At 51.7% G+C, this 19,494-nt stretch overlaps 2 protein-coding genes across 3 annotated transcripts in view; one reads left to right on the top strand and one right to left on the bottom strand.

The window, feature by feature from the left end:
• Positions 1–4,776, top strand: part of ATRN (attractin) — a 147,740-nt gene extending 142,964 nt beyond the window's left edge. For both annotated transcript variants that reach the window (XM_013046046.2, XM_004772875.3), the window contains exon 29: positions 299–4,776. In XM_013046046.2, the coding sequence (XP_012901500.2) occupies positions 299–788 (490 nt within the window). In that variant the 3' untranslated portion in view covers positions 789–4,776. The remainder of the gene's footprint in view (positions 1–298) is intronic.
• Positions 4,777–13,173: 8,397 nt separating this feature from the next.
• On the bottom strand, positions 13,174–18,595 carry GFRA4 (GDNF family receptor alpha 4). Its single transcript, XM_013046031.2, has 6 exons — positions 17,579–18,595; positions 15,364–15,709; positions 15,100–15,209; positions 14,871–15,005; positions 14,156–14,247; positions 13,174–13,983 (listed from the first exon to the last, which is right to left on the bottom strand). Exons 1-6 carry the CDS (start codon positions 17,742–17,744, stop codon positions 13,903–13,905), a joined length of 930 nt encoding a protein of 309 aa, XP_012901485.1. The 5' UTR covers positions 17,745–18,595; the 3' UTR covers positions 13,174–13,902.
• Between the last annotated feature and the right edge of the window lie 899 nt (positions 18,596–19,494).

The following is a 19,494-nucleotide window of genomic DNA, read 5'->3' as shown; positions in this document are numbered from 1 at the left end:
TTCGTTGATCTGCCGAACAGCAAGCTACATCTGTTGTGTAAAAAGTCGGGGGATGGGGGGGGAAGTATATGCATTTGTGTTTGCATCAGTAAACCCTGAAAGAATATATAAAAACTATTGAAAGCAAGGCGGGGGTGGAGGGAAGCACAGTGTGGAACGAAGGAAGGTTTTTTTCCCTCTGTACTTATTTGCTCATTGCACCCCAGGAATGTAAAAAAACAAAAAACTGTCTTCTGAAATTATGTTTAAAAACAAAGCAAACTGCTCCTCACCGTGTGTTCCCCGTGGCTCCCCCCAGGTCTCGCGGTGGCCAGCGCCCTGGTGGACATTTCTCAGCAGATGCCAATAGTGTACAAAGAGAAGTCAGGAGCCGTGAGAAACCGGAAGCAGCAGCCCCCCGCGCAGCCCGGGACCTGCATCTGAGGCTGGGCTGGGGACTCTCCGTGAGCGAGCCTGGGGGGGCGGCGTGCCGGCGCCGTCTGCAGGGAGGGGGCAGGCGGGGAGACGCTGCGTGGAGCGGGCCGAAGACTGGAAACCCTCGACACATCCGACTCCTCTGCATGTTCACAAGCTTTCTTTGCCGGTTTCTCCCATCTGTGCTCCAGCATCTAACCTTTTACTTTTGCATAGGAAATAATGGATTGAATAGCAGGTCCAGGGGGGATCCAGTTGTTGCTGGAGGAGGCCGGGGCAGAGCCAGTGAGAGAGCTGGGAGCGACACTCAGGTTCACTTGCGGAAAACTGTTCTTGGGGCCGTCTCAACTTGCAAAAAAACACAAAAGATGTAGTGTTTACAAGTAGACATTCACCAACAGTCATTCTTGAACCATGGTCTTTTAAAAACTAGTCAGATGAATGAATTTGTTCTCATCTGAAGCCTGCTATCTTTTTTAAAAGATGTGCTTCTTATTCTCGCACGACGTAGGCAGATCTCTCTCTTGCAGGGAGTAGCTTTTTTCTAGTTGAGAATTCACAATGGTCCATCTCTTTTGAATCATATCAAACAAAGATAGAAGGGGGCTATTTTAAATGTCAAGGTCAGCAGTGTTACCTAGAATGTAAACTGATGTAATAGGTAGTTTTCTATAGCAACTTGATTAATTTAGTCTTAATCCATTTGAAATCCTCTCCCTTTGTCTCTCTCTCTCCCTCTCTCTTGTCTCTCTCTCTTTCTCACTCACACACACACACTTACACACACACACTAAGTGCCTAGACTTGAAATAGATCTAGCAATTGGAGAGTTAGTAAGCCTAAGTTTTTCCATAATTGCATTCCTGCATTCTTACAAAATTTAAATAGCTACCATTGGCAATCTGCTCTTTTTCTAAAATCTAATTTGCAGCCAGGAAAGAATTTTCTCACCCCAGGGAACGTTTAACCTAGCAGCAGGGACTGAGAGGAAAGCAGAAATGACCAAACTGTGAAAGCTCCTGCTGATGTTGCTGTCAAAAGACACGAGCACTAAATAAGGTGTGGTCCTCTTGTGCCCCCTGCGCCCCGCCCTCCACTCTAGGCCTGACATTGGCTCCAGTCCTTCTGGCCGCTCCTGCCAGGACACCACTGAGGAAGGGACTCGTCCATGTCACGTGTCTCTCTTGGGCAGAAAAGAGCATGCCAGCGCTTGGGATTCCTGCGTCAGAGCAGCAGTGTGCCCTGTAGCCTGCCCTGAGTTGCTGGGTCATCCTCAGGCTGCGGGTGGAACTGCATGGCCAGAGCCTGGACAAGGACCTGGAACGGTTTGGTTTGCCCGCTCTCCTCCAGGAGAGGCTCAGCTTGGCACCCGCATCCACCTTCCCAGCCCTGGGTGCTGGCTGTGGGCAGGGCAGTGACCACCGAGAAGGATGAAAAGCACATGGAGAAAATGGATGAGGCGGAATAACCATGCCATGTGGAAAGTGACCACACTGAAGTCGGGCAGGGCGGTCTTGCTCTTCTCCGCAGCCCGCTGCCTGCGGGTTGTGGGGTCCCTGTGTATGGTGCTCTGGATTCTGGCATTATGCGGCAGCCTCCCCAGGTCTCCCTTTCACTTCAAAACTTGGGTTCTCTGGCATTATCCCATAGGGATGGATCTCTAGATGACCACACTCGTTTGTGAGTTTGGAGAAATTAATACCTCGAAAGAGCAAAGACTGCAGCATTTCACCTTTAAATGCAGTGCCTAGAGTAGGAGTGCTGTCTCTTTCCCAGCACCAACCCCTCACCCATGAAGAGTTTCCTGGAAAGATGTTTCCATGGAAGTTGAACCCTAAAACACTATCTGATGCACAAAACACCTCTACTTGGAGACTCTCCTCTCAAAAAGCTGCTTTTACACATCATTGGCAAAGAGCAGACAATTCTAGATAAGACCCCTTCTCTTCCAAGCTTCCCACACCCCTGCTCCACATCACGGCACCCACAGAGAGCCTGTCGCCGACTGGCGCCTTCCCCCTGTAATTGCCATGAGGCCTCTTGGCAGAGAGAGGGAGGCCGCTGGAGAAGGAACGCCCACAAGGAAAAATCCTTGTTTGTTCAAAGGACCAGTATTTCTTTGGCCAAAGAAGTCTCTTCCCCATGGGTTCCCAGGCCTTGAAATAACATGCACCGTGTCCCATAGCCACCTGGTTTGTTGTTGTTTTTTTTCCTAAAAGATAGTTTATTTTTAAAAAGGAAGGAAAAAGGAGCAAGTGATGTTTACTTATGCTCCAACAGTGGAGAAACAGCTGAATCCACCTGCTTATCCTCTGCAGCCAATGGCAAACAGCTTCCTCGGGGCTCAGGCCAGAGGAAGGGAGTGGCAGGAGAAGGAGGCCCTCGGCTTAGGAGCCAGTTACCCAGAGGGAATCATCTGGAACTTCAGAGAGACGGCGTGTCACAGGAGAGCCTGTATATAAGTTAAAATAGTCATGAAAACATTGATGTTGCACTTGTACATAATTATACAGTAGTGTCCAGAATGTTCAGACTTTCAGAGTGTACATAAAACAGAAAACTATGTTAATGTTATTTTTATTAAATGTAACGGTGTCTGAGTTTTACCTGATATGTTTTTGTGCCACATACCGATATCCAGGTCTGAAGAAGTCCTCTCGTTGGGCCCTGATACATTGATAACAAAACCGGGGGTGAGGGGAGGCATCCCCATCATGCTAGTGTGTCCAGATGCATCTGGTACGAATCGGTTGATTCTAAAACAGAAATCGTCCGTCAGTACACAAAGGAGAAATCAAGCCTGGAGCCCATTCAAACAGCGTTATGTGAGGAGCATCAAAGGCGGTGGGCCTGTTGCTGTCAACCACTGCTGGCTCTGCAAGGGAGTCATGAATCTGTTAGCCTCTTGGTGCTGTGACTGGCCAGGGATGACCAGTCTTGTCCTGAGAAGCGTTTCTCTTAGTCTCTCAGTTCAACGACCCTATCAGATTTTCTAGAAAGGGATTTTCCAGGCTGCCTTTTGTTCCGTTAGGTCCACAATTTGAACGACCGTTTCCTAGGAGGGTGATTCCCAGTGCTAAAAACCGGGGGTGGGAGGAGGGTGGCTAGTTCGCTGATGGATAGCTCCCGTTTCCTCCCGGAGAAGCGCGCCCAGCCTGGCCGCCTGGCCATCTCCCACTCGTCCTCTTAGAGTTTGCGGAGAAGTCTGCGTTCCCTGTGAGATCACCTCTAAGAGATGGGAGGAGATGTAGCGAGAAGGCAAACCATAGGTACTCCCCGAGCCAACCTGGAGGGAGAACCGCCCTGGGCAGGAAACAGCAGAACATCGGGCCTGAAGCTCCCGATGGGATACTCACTGGGAGGTCTGGGGCGAGCTTACAAGAAGAAAAAAGACATGGGACCTTTTCAGTGCACCTCACTCCTTCGGTTCAACGGAGTGTATCTGGGGAGCGGTTGGGGGTTCACTTCCTTGGGTGCTGGTATCATTTTTCGAGAACACCCTGGATCCTTTAGTTTCTTTCAACCATCCACACCCTCAATGAATACTCACTAAGCACTTACTAACAACCTAAGCTAACGCGAAGGGCAGTGACCAAGATGGAAAGCTCTTTGGAATGACAGCAAAACCCAACTCGGCGCCTCTCATCCCAGGAGAACTTTTCTCTTGGTGGTTTCTGTGAGAATTGGCCGCCCTGAGGACAGACCCAGGAAGGCAGAAGTTCTGTCCTTGGGCCAAGCGCCAGTTCTCAGTCTGAAATGTGAGCCCAATTTACCAAACTTGGCTCCAATCATAAAAATCACCGTGACGGCAGGCCTGCCGAGAGACATTTTCCCGGAATCATCCAAACTCCTAAACACCCTTACCTGCAGGGAGATGGTCTGGAGTGGAGAGAACTGGCGCCTTCTCTTTCAAAGGCAATAATGGAATTGACTTTCAGTAACTGAAATTTGTGCACAAAACATTCTAAACACTAGTGAAGCCTGTTTCGTTGAATTAATTCTGGCTCTGGAAATGTTTTTGTTTTATAGGTATTTACGGTTTTTGTTTTTGTTTTTACTTTTGGTTTGGATTCAAGCTTAGTTTGTTAATATGTATAATTTAGCATCTCTTGCACTCATGTAAATATGGAGTAAGTATTGTAAACTATTTCATTGCTGGGGACTGTGGGTGTTATACATACATTTAGGACTGCAATTTTTTGGTATTTTTTGTATTGTAAAATAACAGCTAATTTAAGCAGGAACAAGAGAATTAAGGGAGGTCTGTGCATTTTAAACACAAATGTGAAGAACTTGTATATAAATAAAAGTAAATACTATAATACAAACTTCCTTCTGAAATAAAAGTAGATCTGGTAAAAATGTGGTTGTTGCTCCGAGCGTTGAATTTTGATTTTTTGTTTTGCTTTCTCTTCCTTTATTTTTACAGTTTGATCATTAAAACCTTACAAAAAGGGGGGAAATGCTTAAAATGGTCACCAGTTTTCAGACTGTCTAAGAGAAAGCCCTTGGCATTCAGTGACGGTCAAGGTATAAAACCAGCAGGGTGGGCCCCTTGGCTACCTTTTGGAGTCAGGGGTACAGGGAGCCCTGCGCAGCCTGTGAGCAGACTCCCAGTGTCCCCACTGTAGCCAGCGTTGCCCTTGAAATGACTGTGCTGGGGAGAGAGAGCCGTGTAAGAGCAGCTCTGCCCTGGTGTGGGGAGGGTTCCCAGAGTGGGGGCCGACAGGGGTGGGGAACAGTCCAGGCCGAGGCCCAAGCCACCGCAGCTGCCCTTGGTCTTTGACTTTCTCGTTCTCTCACAGGTTCCTGAATGTTTAGGTTTTCCAGACTGCTCAATCTCAGGTGTGCTGACAGGTCAAGTACTCCACGGCCATGGCATGTCCTGGGATGTTTCCAATGTTCTTCCCACCCAGAGAGCTGTGTCCGGGGGTGTAGCTCCTATGCGTGGAACAGGGTCAGAACAGTACACTTGGGCACCCTGGTATGGAGGGCAGGAGTCCTAGAAGGAAGATCAGCTTGAGAGGAATTGAGAACTGAAGAGGAAACAATGAAATGCTGTGGTTCCTGTAGGGGAGGGAGATTGAGGCATTAAGTCCCTCTGGCCCACCAGCGCATGGGACTGGGCTGGGGAGGTAAATGGTTGGACTGGTGGCCATTGCTAGGGTGGAGAAGACCATGAAACTGTTCAGGGGGAAGGGCCATGGGAGCCACCAATTGCTTAGGACAGGATGAAGATCTGTGAGTGTGTGGTTTGTAGCAGAGACAACGCCCTGTGTTCACCAAACCTTTTAGAATTTGCCTTTGGGAATATTTATAGCAGCAATGTCCACGATAGCCAAACTATGGAAAGAACCTAGATGTCCATCAACAGATGAATGGATAAAGAAGATGTGGGGTGTGTATGTGTATATATATATATACACACACACAATGGAATGCTATGCAGCCATCAAAAGAAGTGAAATCTTGCCATTTGCAATGATGTGGATGGAACCAGAGGGCGTTATGCTGAGCAAAAGACAATTATCATATGATTTCCCGGACACGAGGAATTTGAGAGGCAGGGCGGAGAGTTGTAGGGGGTAGGGAGGGAAAAAATGAAAGAAGATGGGATCAGGAGGGAGACAAACCATAGGAGACTCTTAATCTCAAAAAACAAACTCAGGGATATGGTGGCTGGATCCCTAACGCCAGGGACAGGCAGAGATAGGGTGACTGGGTTATGGACATTGGGGAGGGTATGTGCTATGGTGAGTGCTGTGAAGTGTGTGAGCCTGATGATTCACAGACCTGTACCCCTGGAGCAAATAATACATTATATGTTAATAAAAATTTAAAAAAAGAAAAGAATTTGCCGTTGAACCCACAGGTTAGGTGGGGGGCCATAAAGTGAGCTGTGGCTAAAGAAATGTTGGAAGAAGTGATGGACACCAGTTCCAAACTTGGCCCATGCAGTGCTCCCACAGGGGTCTCCCTGGAGGTCAGGTGCCAAAGAGGTTGGAAAGCGTGTGGGTCCCTGAGTCACCAATTAGAGGTAAGTCACCCGCTCAGCAAGAGCTGTATGCCGATCTTTGCAGCACTGAAAGGAAACTTCTACTCTAATCGACTCACTGAGATTTGGGATTTGGGGCTTTGTTACAACAAGTGGCTTTTCTTACTCCCGCTATACAGATTGGTGCCCTGAAGCTCAGCGCAACCATCACGGAAACCTACAACGCAGGGCTTTGCCCTCGGTTGTGGCCAGGTGGTAGGCAGGGAGCAAACAGATGGCAGCAGCAGAGCAGCTGGGATCCCTGACAGGCAGGGGCAAAACATCTGGTAGGCTGTTCCAGCTCGACAACTTGGAAAGCAACCTATGTGTCTGCTGACTTTTTAGCTCAGAGGGAAGACGGTCTAAAAAGATTTAAAAAAAAGAAGAAGAAAAGAAAAGAAAAGAAAGAAAGAAAGAAAGGAAAAGAGAAGAAACAACCCCAGAATGTGGCATGCATTGATCATTATCGGCTGTTCTCGGCAAGGCGCCACAAGGAGGAGTTGACTTCCAGAAGGAATTAGCCACTTTACAAGCTGAAGGGAAAGGGACCCTGAAATCCAGGGTCCCGCAGAGCTGGAAAAAGCCAACTCCTCTTGCTTCTGGTCTCCAAACACTAAGAGGCGCTCACGATCCACCAAGATCCAATAAGCCTTGTCCTCCCAGGGTGAGAAGGTGAAGGGTGTGGTGTTCCTGCCTGGGACTCAGAACCTCAAAGCCAGCATCTTGAGGGAGAGACCAGAAGGAAGCAAAGCTATAAAGCCAATTTCAGAATGGCGTCCAGGAAAGAATCAGGAATGTCATCACTGACCCTAGACCTGCCTGGGAAATAAATAAAAAAGGGTGTGTGTGGGGGGAGGGCGGTGAGAGGCTGAATGGCTCAGTCGTTAAGCATCTGCCTTCAGCTCAGGTCATGATCCCAGGATCCTGAGATGGGGGCCTGCATTGGGCTCCCCACTCAAGCCTGCTTCTCCCTCTCCCACTCCCCCTGCTTGTGTTCCCTCTCTCGCTGTCTCTGGCAAATAAAGTCTTTTTTTTTTTTTTAAGTGTAGGTTTGGGGGACTCCTGGATGGCTCAGTCAGTTAAGTATCTATCTGACTCTTGATTTCAGCTCAGCTTATGATCTCAGGATAGTGAGATCGAGGCCCGAGTCAGGCTCTGTGCTCAGCCAGGAGTCTGTTTCTCTCTCTCTCTCTCTCTCTTTCTCCTCTCTGCCCCTCCCCCTGCTTGCTTTCTCTAAAATAAATCTTTAAAAAAAAAAAAGTATAGGTTTTGGAGGGAATGATGTTGCCAAAGAAACCATTAGTCTGACCTTTAAAAAGGTAACCAACCAACGCTGTGCCTGCTGAGGAAGCCTCCATTAGAACCACGCGCAGGCTAGAGATGGTTGTACAGGCTGTGTCTAAGGGCGCACGACGCAGGGCCCCAAAGGAGTTCCGAATCGCTGCGCGTCTGCTGTCCTCCTCCTTCCTGCATGAGCGTGTCCTTCAGGACCAGGGAATTCAGTGAACGGAACAGACAAAAATCCCTGTCCTCATGGAGTCTACAAGGCAGTTAGGGAGACAGGTAATGGGTACGAGGTCAGATGGTAAGTTCTGTGAAAGTACAGATGCAGTAGGGGGCAGAAGATGTGGGGGGGCAGAAAATGCGGGAAGGGTGGCTCCTTTACTCAGTGGGGCAGGGGAGGGCCATCCTGACAGGTGACAGCTGAATAGAGGTAGGAGCCGGCACATGGATGTTCGGAACAAGGGCAATCAGAAATGGAGGGGCAGCAGGTGCAAAGGCCTAGAGGTAGGGCATGCCTGCTGGTCTGAGCTGGTCCAAAGCGGCCAGAGTGGCTAAAACAAAGTGGGTTACCCTAGCAGTGTCGGGAGTTGGGCCGGGCCCAGGCCTGTAGGGCATAGTTCTTTAGTGCCCCATCTTGGGACAACTGGGGAACAGGTAGGGGCCATTTGGTTATTGCATTGCGTGGGGAGGAGCTGCTGCGATTTAGTGGGTGAGCCTGAAGATGGTCATTCTGTGACACCCACGATTGTCCCACCCAACCAAGAACTGACCCACCTCCCACTCGATTTTAAAACATCTTGCTGGGTATTTGTATAGATGAGAACATCGGTTCCTAATTATTTAAGTGTGGAACCCAACCCCATTTCAAACACAAGGATCTGAGAGCTGGAGTGAGAGCCAGTTTTCCAGAAAGGCAGCTATGGTGTAAATCGGAGGAGGGCCAAATTTTTTCTTCAGAACTACACCCAGAACTGGTCATCATTTTGGAAAATGCTGTCACCAATGGCACTGTCCTTCCTGGTGTCTGATTCCCCAGCCCCACCCACACACGCGGGCGAGTTGGGTATGAGCAGACACACCCTGCTGCCCCATGTTAGTGATGGGAATTCTCTCCCATCCTGTGTCATCACAAGAAAGGGACCAGACCGGAAGACCTGTTGACCATATGCAACGTTCTGACATCCCATACGGGGAGCTGGGTTGTAGGGGGTAGGGAGGTAATGGGTACGAGGGTCCATTTGCACACCTCAGGGTCCATTTGCACACCCAGTAGGCCCTTCCTCGTTTGCTTAATCCTGACCCCTTGAGGGCTCAGCTTCTGAGGTTGTGTATTTTGCTCTGGTGTATGCTCATCTTAATTGTTCTCTCTGGATCGTCTGCCTCGGACTGGAGGCTCCTTTGAGGGTGGGGTGACATGTTCTTGGCAGAGCAGCTTCCCGAAACACTCTTCAACTCGGGCCTTCCAGGGCCCGTGGGCCAGCAGAATGGCCTTGGCTCTGTCTCCTGTCACACACATGCCGGGCTCATTGGCAAGTTGCCATGCAGCTGGGGGATGTCTCCTGAAACCCCACATGGCCCCCGTCCTCCTGCCACTCTGGAAATCTAAGCTAACAATGTCCACACGTCCTCTAAAAGTGAGCTGCTGATGGGAGTTTGGCCCTGCCTGACAGCCAGGGGGCTGAGAGGGCAGGACGGGGACAACAAACAGATTCCCTATCACCCTTGCACTTAGAAAACGGGCCCCAAGCCAGAGTGGACATTCATGAGCCGTGAAGTTTCCACCAATAAATCCATGAATGCTTCTAGCACCTGCCCTTCTGCCTGACCCCCTCCCCCAGTCACCTGCCAGCTAGAGGCTCAGTGTTGACAGCAGCTAGCAGAGGCCCAGTCACGGGGATGACGCCAGGGCCACAGTCTCCCCGAGGGCAGGCGCGAGAGACTACCAGTGGGCTATCTGGAAGGACACAGAGGCCAGCGCTCAGATGTGGACCAACAGAACAGGAGCCATTCCTGGTCATGAGGGCTACAGCAGGACTCAGCCTTGAGGCGTCTGACCAGATTGAACACCATGTATAAGGCAGACCTCTTCAGGTAGAAGTGATGGAAAATGAACTCTGACGACTCTTGGTTTCCTGGGGGCTGCTGTAACAAATTCTCCAACCTTTGGGAACCTTGGGGGCTTAAACATAATTTCATTCTCACAGTTCTGGAGGCCAAAAGTCTGGAATCTCAGTGTTGACAGGTCCCCAGCCCCTCCAGGAACTCTGGGGAGAACCCATTCCCAGCCCCTTCTACTTCTGGTGGCTGCTGGCTCTCCTAGCTCTGCTCTGTCTTCACATCGTCTATCCAGTCTCCCCCTGCCTCTCTTATAAGGATGCATGTGACTGCATTTAGGGCCCACTCAGATAATCCAAGCCCCTCCTGTCCAGATTCTTAATCACATCTTTTTTTTTTAAGATTTTTATTTATTTATTTGATAGACCAAGAAGATCACAGTAGGCAGAGAGGCAAGCAGAGAGAGAGGGGGAAGCAGACTCCCCACTGAGCAGAGAGCCCGACGTGGGGCTCGATCCCAGGACCCTGAGATCATGACCTGAGCTGAAGGCAGAGGCTTAAACCACTGAGCCACCCAGGCGCCCCCTTAATCACATCTTTTGCTGTATTAGTTAATGTTTACTCTTTTGCGGGCATCTAAGGTAACAGTCCTGGGTTCCAGAGCTTAGGATGTGGACATAGCTTTGGGGCCCCCATTCAGCCCATTCCAGTAACAAAACCCCTGGAAAGTCAGGGGGTCCAGGGGTGGCCAGATGGTGGCCTCTGTACATCATGGTGCCTGGTCCCCCCTCCTCTTGGCTTCTGTCTTCAAAGCTGCCCGGGTCCTCACCCCGAATAGCCCTAAGCCTCCCAGGTGGGAATGTTCACGTGGGAGAAGAACAGAGAGCCAGGCAGCAGGAGTCCTGAGACCGTTCCTTTTCCCCTGCTCCCAACAAGGAAGCCTCCTTCCCACCACACACTGTCTGATGATAAAGCGACGCCATTTCGTTAAAGCCCGAGCCCGAGTTGGAGAGAACTACCGAAGGGAGACCGCCAGCTGCTGTTGGAAGAGGGCCACTGATTTCTACAAGGTTCTGCTCTTTTTTCATGTTCATAATCTTTCAAAAGGTATAATTTACTCTAATTATTGGAGTAAGAAAAATGAAGTGATGGGAGCGCCTGGCTGGCTCGGTGGGTAGAACACGCAACCCTTGATCTTGGGGTTGTGAGTTTGAGCCCCACTTGGGGTATAGAGATTCCTTAAATAAGTAAACAACTTTTTAAAAATGTAGTGCTAGAATTAAACACACTCATACACGTGGCCCGTCATTTAGAAGATACGGAATTCATCTGGGCCACTGCGCCATCATGGTGGGCAGCTTTCCACGTTGCAGCTCCCAGCACACATAAACAGTCTATTTCTCCCCAGCCCACACACAGGTGTCCATTCCCATGCAGGTGAAGAGAGTCAAGAACATTCCTTCTTCGTGAAGTGAGAGGAGGCTGGACTCTGAGCTTCCCCCTGCCCAGCACACCTTCTTCTCTTCCTCTGGAGAACTGCCCTTCCCATTCCGTGTGATCTTTGCGGGCTGCCTGGAAAAGGCTTAAAACCCGCAGTGGGCCTCCCCGGGTCCTGCCTCTGTTCATGGATGATGGGAACGAGAGGAGCCTTTCTCTGCAGAGATCCCTAAAAGGAGAGACCACAGTCTGCAGCTGCAGATGACACTCTAACGCATCCTGCAGGGAGAGCCTTCATGGCCACGGAGGGAAGCCATGGATAGGCCAACGGGGCACCATCACTTGAACCCTGAACACAGCTGTGCCGGAAGCCCGGGCTGCCCAGGGGCATATCCCAGCAGGTCGGATTGGGGCTGGGTTCCGAGGCGATTACTGGCTGCAGTTGCAAGGCTGGTGGATTGCCGCCGTATGTGGTGTCTGTGGGTTTGCTCTGAGTGCTAAATACAGAGTCTCAGAGCCAGTGGTTCTTGTTCTGGTCAGGACAGCCCCAGGCCTGGGCTTGGGTGTGATCTGCATTGAAGCTTTGGTCTAAGGTCAGGTTCTCCAGAAATTGAGCCCAAGACAGGAATTCATAGGCCATGGTTTAGGAGAGGGAGTGCCCTCAGGGGAAGCTCTGAGGGAGGCAGGAGCAGGCAGGGGAAGGTGTGCTAGGTGAGGCTGTGGTCTCAGCTGGGATCTAGCTTTAGCCCAATCCCACAAGGAGCTCGGGAGCAGGAACAGTGCAGAGGAGCGTCCCTCTGCCCCATGACTGCAGTCTACCTCAGGAGCAGAGAACTTTACAGGCATTTCTTCTAGAGTGGGGGGCAGCTCTGAGCTGTGTCAGCACCCAACCTCCCGAGCACCCAACCTGGTGTGGTGGGCACCCAACCTGCCCAGATTGGTCTCTGAGCAAGGTACCAACAACACGGCCCACATGGGTTTCACGGCCCCTGACAGCCTCAACCAGCTTTGAGACGCAGCGACTCAGAGACTCTTTAACCCTTCACTCATCAGTGTCTCCAAGCTCTTGAGAAAGAAGGAAGCGGGCAGAAGACTTCATACGTGGCCCCCACCATTCTGCCTTCTCCTCCCCGAACACTTTCGCAGGACCGCAGATCAACACAATGCCCCTGGCACACCCTCACCCACACTGGCCACACACAAGTGCTTGTGAAAACCTAATGAGACACTTCCTTGGACTCCAGGAAAGAGTTCGACTCTCCACATGGACAGAAGCAGGCAGAATGTACGGAAATAAACAACAACAACAACAATGACAAAATGACCACCACTCTAAAGTGTCTGTCAGGCCTGGGCTCTGTGTACACTGATCCTAAGTGATCCCAGGGCTCACTGGCACCCTGGAAGTGATTGTGGAACAATCAGAAACTGTATTTAGCTGCAAATGACAGATGTTTTGGAGAAACTGGCTTCAACAAACTAAAGGTATTATTTCTCTCATACAATGAAGAGTCCAGCGGGAGGCAGATGGGGGCTGGGACAGTGGCTCCACAATATCATGTGATTCCGTTTTCAAAATGGCTCCCACATGCCCAGACATGGCCACCAAGTTCTGGGCAAGAAGAAGGGAGAGAAGGCTAAAGCCTGAGGGGTCCAGTCAACAAGTCTGCTCCTGTTTCAAGAACTCTCCTGGAAGCCTCATCTGTGACTTCCACTTATGACCAGGACTGTGTTCCATAACCACCTCCTGGCTGCAAGGGAGGCTGGGAAGCATAGTTCCTGAATCCGAGTACTAGCAGGGAAGACAAAGCAACAGAAATCTCTGCCACTAGAATCTAATAGTGGTTCTGATACCATCTGAGGTCTCATAGGCCCGCAGAGGGACAGCAGTCTGTAGCAGACTTGGTCTCCGGGATCCCAGGACAGATCACAGGAAAGCAAGGCCAGTCTCAGTGCATACAGGTTTATTGAGCTATGGTTGCCATTCATAGTGCTAGGTTAAACCACAGGGAAGATGGCGACATGACCAGTGCAATGCAGGGGACTGGAATCTCACTCCAGGTGGTGCCCACTAAGGAGCATATCGTGGTTGGGAAGAACCTTAATAACATTAGTCGATGGGGCCTAGGTGGATATCATGACAGGTGGTGCCTCCCTAGGAAGGTGCCATGAAAGGCTGCAGTGTTAAAAAAAAAAAAAGTTTACCTGTAAGTCTGTCCAGATGTACTCCTTAGGGTATGTTCTCTTCAGGGAAGCAGGTAAAAATCTCTTAAAATTCTTGGAATTTGGATGGTTTCTGACTTGTAGGTGATCTGGGGCCCCACTGAGGCCTTAGCTAAAAAGGTGACCACCTCCCATCCCTACCCTGTAGGAGAAGCTGACTGTTCCAAGGTCAGTGGACAGAAGGACCTACAACCAAGAAACCCACTGAAAGGGAAACTAGGGGCTTTGCATCGGGCCCTCAGCCCCAAATCCCTCACTCTAGGGGACAGGCACACAGGGTGTCCAGACCTAAAAAGAACAGCAGTGCAAGAGCACTGGAGTCAGCTTGGGAGGCAAGCCAGTCCACTTTCAGGGGGCAAGAGGGTGCAGATGGGGCCCTATATCCCAGGCAGTATGGCTGTCAGTATGATGTTGTTGTCCAAGGTTGTTGTTGGTTGTTGTTGTTGTTGTCCTAGTCAGAGCAGGGGCTGCAGAGCCAAGACAAACAGCATGGAAAGCAGAGATTCCCCCACCAGGAGCCCATCTGCGGAGGACACCTTAGGGGTGGGACCAGAATGTGCACTTGAGGTAGAAGCTGGGTTCTGCTCTATGCCTCCACCACCTCCAGCCCAGGCCATTCATGCCTCCATCCAAGCCCACCTGGATTGGAAGTGTGTGGAAGGAGCCAGGCCAGGGGCTGGCAGCTTACCATCCCCTCTCTACACCTACTTGCAGGAGGCTGTGCTCAGGGTCCTGGCGGACATCTGGCTGGTTCTTCAGGATTGGAGACCACCCACTGTCAAAGGCCTGTATGGCACCATCTATGGAGGAAGGGGGCCAGGATGGGCTAGGCTGGGAAACCCCAGCACCAGGCCCAGGTCCTCTGGGACAAACAGAGACCTCTGGTTTCCTGCAGTGGGTTGGGAAGATAGGAGATCTACAAGGATTGGCTTCTGGAATGGAAGGTGCATGACAAGGCCTTCCAAGTTGTCATCCTCACAGGGAAGGGTGACGATTACCACCCCCATACTACAGATGGGCACAAAAAGGCTTAGAGGAGTTGGCTAACTCTGGGCGGGTGAGTGGCAGAATCAGACCCAAAAAGCAAGATCACCTGGGCGTGGGACCACGTCAGAAGTGGCGCTGGCAGGAATTTCACCTGGTTCCATTCCAGGAACTCGGAAACTTGTTTTGACTGTTTCCTCCCACCCCTACCCGCCTGCAGGGTCACCAGCCTAGACATCCCTAAGATCCTGCTTTGGTCTGTGACCTGGTCTCTGGGGATAACTGGGCGCGTATTTCTTGCGGGGCAGGTGGACAGCACAGACGGTGTGCACTTGCATGGCTGCAGCAAATAGCCTCAGTTTCCTCACCGCTAAAATAAGCTCCCGCCAGCCCGAAACTGGGAAGGAGCGGTCATCGCCGCCCTGTCCGGGCCCCTCACCCAAGCAGCGGTTCCTGGTGAAGAGCCCCCGGAAGTCTTCGCACTCCTCACGCCGGTTTCCGCTGGCTCCGCAGTCGCACCAAGGCGCCACGCGCGCGCTCGCGTTGTCCACATAGTTGGGAGTGACGGCGGTGCCTGCTGGGGACTCCAGGACTGAGTAATCGGCCCACCCAGGCAGAGGCATCTTCGGGAGAACCCCAGTCGGCGCCCGGATCCCGGCAGTGCGTACCCACGAGGCCTGCGTAGGCACGCAGGCAGCTGGGGGCCTCATCCAGCAGGCAGCCGTCGGGGGCGCTGGGGGCGGGCGAGCAGGAGGCCTGGAAGGCCAGGAGGCGGGGCCTGCGCGGTGCCACGGCGGGAGGGTGAGCGGGAGGCCCCGCCCAGTCCCTCCCACCCAGTCTCCTCCCGGCCAGCTCCCACAGCCCGTTCACACCTGCCCCACCGCCCCGCCTCGCCTCCGCCCCATCCCACGTAGCCCCACCCCCCTCCTCACCGGCAGATCCGGCTGTGTTCGCAGGCGTCTAAGGGTGCGAGGCAGGAGGGCGGCGCTGGCCCGGGCCCCGCGAAGGCGCAGGCTGGCACGAAGGTCTGGCGCCGGCGCTCGGCGCACGCGGCGGTGGCGCACGGGCAGAAGAGCAGCGCGTGGGTGAGCGCGGGAGGCCCGCGGGCGAAGAAGCGGCGCAGGGCGCGGCGGCAGCGGGCGCGGGGGCAGCCTCCGGCCCCGACCCGACCCAAGCACTGAGCCACGTACTCGGTGCGCAGCCGCTCGCACCGCGCGTCCGCCGTACACGCCTCGGCCGCGTCCAGGCATCGGTTCCGTCCGGCCGAGCCAGGTGACCCTGAGGGAGCGGCGGGCAGCTGCAGTTCTCGGGCAGCCTTACCAGCGCGCTTCCCCCCCGCGTCCCCCGGCCACGCCCTCTGAAGGCGCGGGGCGCGCGGAATCAGAGGAGCGCAGAGTGTGGCTCCAAGGCGTGACCGGCTGGCATTGACCGCCCCTCTGTCGCGGGGACGGGCGGCCCCTGGCTCTGGGGAGTTCTGCAACACGTCACGGGTGGGTCGGGCGCACAGAGACTCGGCCCGGCCTCCCCCAGACGGTGAAGCCTACCCTCCCCAGGCACCACTCATTCCGCAGAACGGCCACACCCGTTCGAAGAGGGGTCCGCGGGGCTCCTGCCACTCTCCTAGGCCCCAGCTGATGTGGGAAACAGAGCAAGGCTTCTGGGGACTTGGCTAATGGGCATTTATCAGAAATGGGTTGAGGACAGTGGCTCCTCCTCTTTCTCTTTTGACACGCTGGGACAGCTGAGCTTTCTTCCTTTCTTCTCCTCCCTATTGGTTTCTGGGTCTCCCACCTTCCATACCTTCTCAGGTGCCTCCTTCTGCCCCTTACCGTCTTGCCCTTCCATTCCCTTCTGATGCTCCCTTCTCATCCATCTCCCATGTGGCCCATCTCTGGTGTCTCCTGGCCCCTCCACTCTCTACCAGCCAAGCAAAAGAGGGATTCCCTGAAAGGATTCTGGGCTGCAGAGGGCCCATTTAGACCAGGCTGCCAGGTTGTGAATTCCAGGGAAGACCCTCTGGTCAGGCCACAGGTCTCTGACCTTAGCCACAAGGCCCAATAGTCCATGACAGGTGGCAGTCTTCTGGGGCCCAGGCGAGGGTCTCATAGGAAGGGACTTGGCAGCCCCTTCCTAGGACCTGGGTCACCAAAACCAGACTTCCACTGCCCCTCTCTGTACTCTCAGCCCCTGGAAGCGCTACCCTCATGGGCAAGTTTTCCAGTCTGGCCCCCCATCCTTCTCACTGAGTGTGTGCAGGGAGGTGACTCCTGCTTCAGGTCTGGGAGCAGGGTCCCCATCTGGCCCTGGCCCCCTCTTTCAGGATCCATGGATTGGATGGCAGGAGCCACAGTGACTCTCCGTGTGGCTGCAGCATGTCTATTCCGCAGGTAGGATGAACAGATACCAAGGGCTTAGAATGAGTAGGTATGTGGAGAGGGTAGGCAGGAGAGAGGAGAACCCAACCCTCCCCAACCCTCCCCTCCCCTCCCCTCCCCTCCCCTCCCCCTCCAGGACTCCAGGAGCAGCAAACTCTACCCTTCTGTCCCAGCCAAACCCCTCACATGCCCAGCTTCAGCCACACACAGCAGCACTTAGTGTCACCTAAGGTCTTGGTCCCACCTCTGCTCCTTTGCTTACAGATTTCCCCTCTGCTAGGAGTACCCTTGCCTCATCTTTACCCTCAGAACAGCGCATCTCAGCTCCAGTATCTCCTTGGCCTTATACCATTGTCAGATTCTATTCTCCCCACCCGGCTCCACCCGGCCAAGTGACGGCTCCCTCCGGGATGCCCCAGCTGGGAAAGGGGAAGTCAAGCAGGTAGAATAGCAGATGCGTGGCACCAAGGAATGAGTGTGAAGCTCCAAGACTGAAGATGGGAGAAGGGTAAGAGAGGTGGGAGAAGGGACCCAAGAAGAAAAAGAAAGTCTCTGGGACCAGGTACCAAGATGGGACTTGGAGGTGGGGAGTGGCAGGTGGCACGGCGTAGGCACATCCCATATGCAGGTCTCCTGCCCGTGCCCTGCACTACGGTTGTGGTTTTTTTTTTTTCCAGACCTCTTTTTCCAGTCCTCTTGCCCCCTTACTCTGTCCCTGAAGATCAAGCAGAGGCCAGAGGTGAGGGGTCTTCGGGAGGAGGCAACCACTCACCCAGCAGCTGCAGCAGCAGCAGCAGCAGCGCAGGCACCAAGCAGAGGCCCATGCCAGGCAGCAAACAGATGGGAAGGACGACTGAAAGCAGAACCCCAGCGGGACAGGTGTCTGCTTCCCAGCAGCGGCCTGAGCCCAGCGTGGGAACCCAAGCGGCAAGCTGCATTGGTGCTGAGGCGCGGACACTCCCATGGGGAGGAGCCTTGTAGTGGGAATGACATCCTGCCCCACTGAGTGTGTCTCCCCCTACCCCCTCCTCCGCTTTGCCTGCAGGTAGGTCCCGGAGGTACACAGCCTAGGTGGAAACACACACACACATACACACTCTCTCTCTCTCTCTCTCTCTCCACAACCACTACCACCCCCCACCCCCAGGAGACCTTCTCTCTCCCATGCCAAACTGTCAACTTTGTGAAACATCATTGTTCTTCCCCTTCTTTTATAATTTTAACTTTTCATTGTTAACTAACCTTAGACTTGAAGAAAAGTTGCTAACAAAAATGTTAGTGTTCCCTTATATCTATCCTTCTCAGGATGGCTTTGACCATTCAGGATCTTTTGTGGTCCCATACACATTATAGGGTGATCTTTTCTATTCCTGTGAAAAATGCCATGGAATTTTGATAGGGCTTGCACTGAATCCATAGATGGCTCTGGGTAGGATAGACTCTATACAGTTCTGATTCTTCCTGTTCATAACCACAGAATATCTCGTCATTTATCTGTGTCTTGTTCAGTTTCTGTCATCAAAGTCTTGTAGTTTGCAGCGTACAGGTCTCTTATCTCCTTTGTTGAACTTATTCCTTGATTTTTTTTTATGCAATTGCAAATGCAGTTTTATTTCCGTTAAAGATCATTTGTCAGTGAGGAGAAACTCACCTAATTTCTGTATGTTGATTTTGTATGCTCTAACTATCAAATTTGGGGATTAGTTCTAATCGTTTTTTGGTGGAGTTGTTAGCATTTTCTGTATATAAAATCACGTCATTGGAGCACCTGGCTGGCTCAGTTGAAGCACGTGACTCCTGATCTTGCAGTTGTAAGTTCAAGCCCCACACTGGGTGTAGAGATTGGTTAAAAATAAAATCTTTGGGGAGGTATGTGCTGTGGTGCATGCTGTGACGTGTGTAAGCCTGACGATTCACAGACCTGTACCCCAGGGCAAATAATACACTTATGTTAATTTAAAAAAAAAAAAACAGAAAAAAATAAAATCTTTGAAAAAATAAGGTAAAAATAAATAAAATAAAAACATGTCACCTGCAAACAAAGATAAATTTACTTCCCCCATCTGATTTGAAGGCCTTTTATTCTTTTTTCTTTTTTCCTAAGGGCTGTGCTCTCATTTAGGCTTCATGGGAGTGGTTGGAGTGGGCATCCTTATCTTGTTCCTGATCTTAGAGGAAAAGTTTTCAATCTTTCACCATTGAGTATGAAGTCAGCTGTGGGTTTGCAATTATCTGACCTTTGTTATGTTGAGTTATAGTCCTCCTGTGCCTAGTTTTATTTTTTTTGTCTTTATCATGAAAGGATGTGGTATTTTGTCAAATGCTTGTCCTGCATCTATTGAGACACTCATATGATTTTTATCTTTCTATTAATGTGGTATGTCACGTTTATTGATTTGCATATGTTAAACCATCCTGGCATCTCAGGGGTAAATCCCACTGGATCATGGTGTATGATCCCTTTAATGAGCTATTGAATTCACTTTGCTAATATTTGGTTGAGAATTTTTGCATCTGTATTCATCAGGGATATTGGCCTGTAGTTTTCGTGTATCATCCTTAGCTGACTTTGGTATCAGGGCAATGCTGGTTTCCTAAAATAAATTTGGGAGTGTTCCCTCCTCTTTTAATTTTTTGGAAGAGTTTGAAAAGGACTGGTATTAGTTCTTCTTGAAATGTTTGGTAGAA

This window comes from Mustela putorius, unplaced genomic scaffold (assembly GCF_011764305.1).
Source record: "Mustela putorius furo isolate JIRA1106 unplaced genomic scaffold, ASM1176430v1.1 tig00000874_pilon_pilon_pilon, whole genome shotgun sequence".
NCBI classification, from domain to species: Eukaryota; Metazoa; Chordata; class Mammalia; order Carnivora; family Mustelidae; genus Mustela; species Mustela putorius.
Note: the sequence above shows the minus strand (reverse complement) of the source record. Positions and strands in the feature narration are given on the sequence as shown.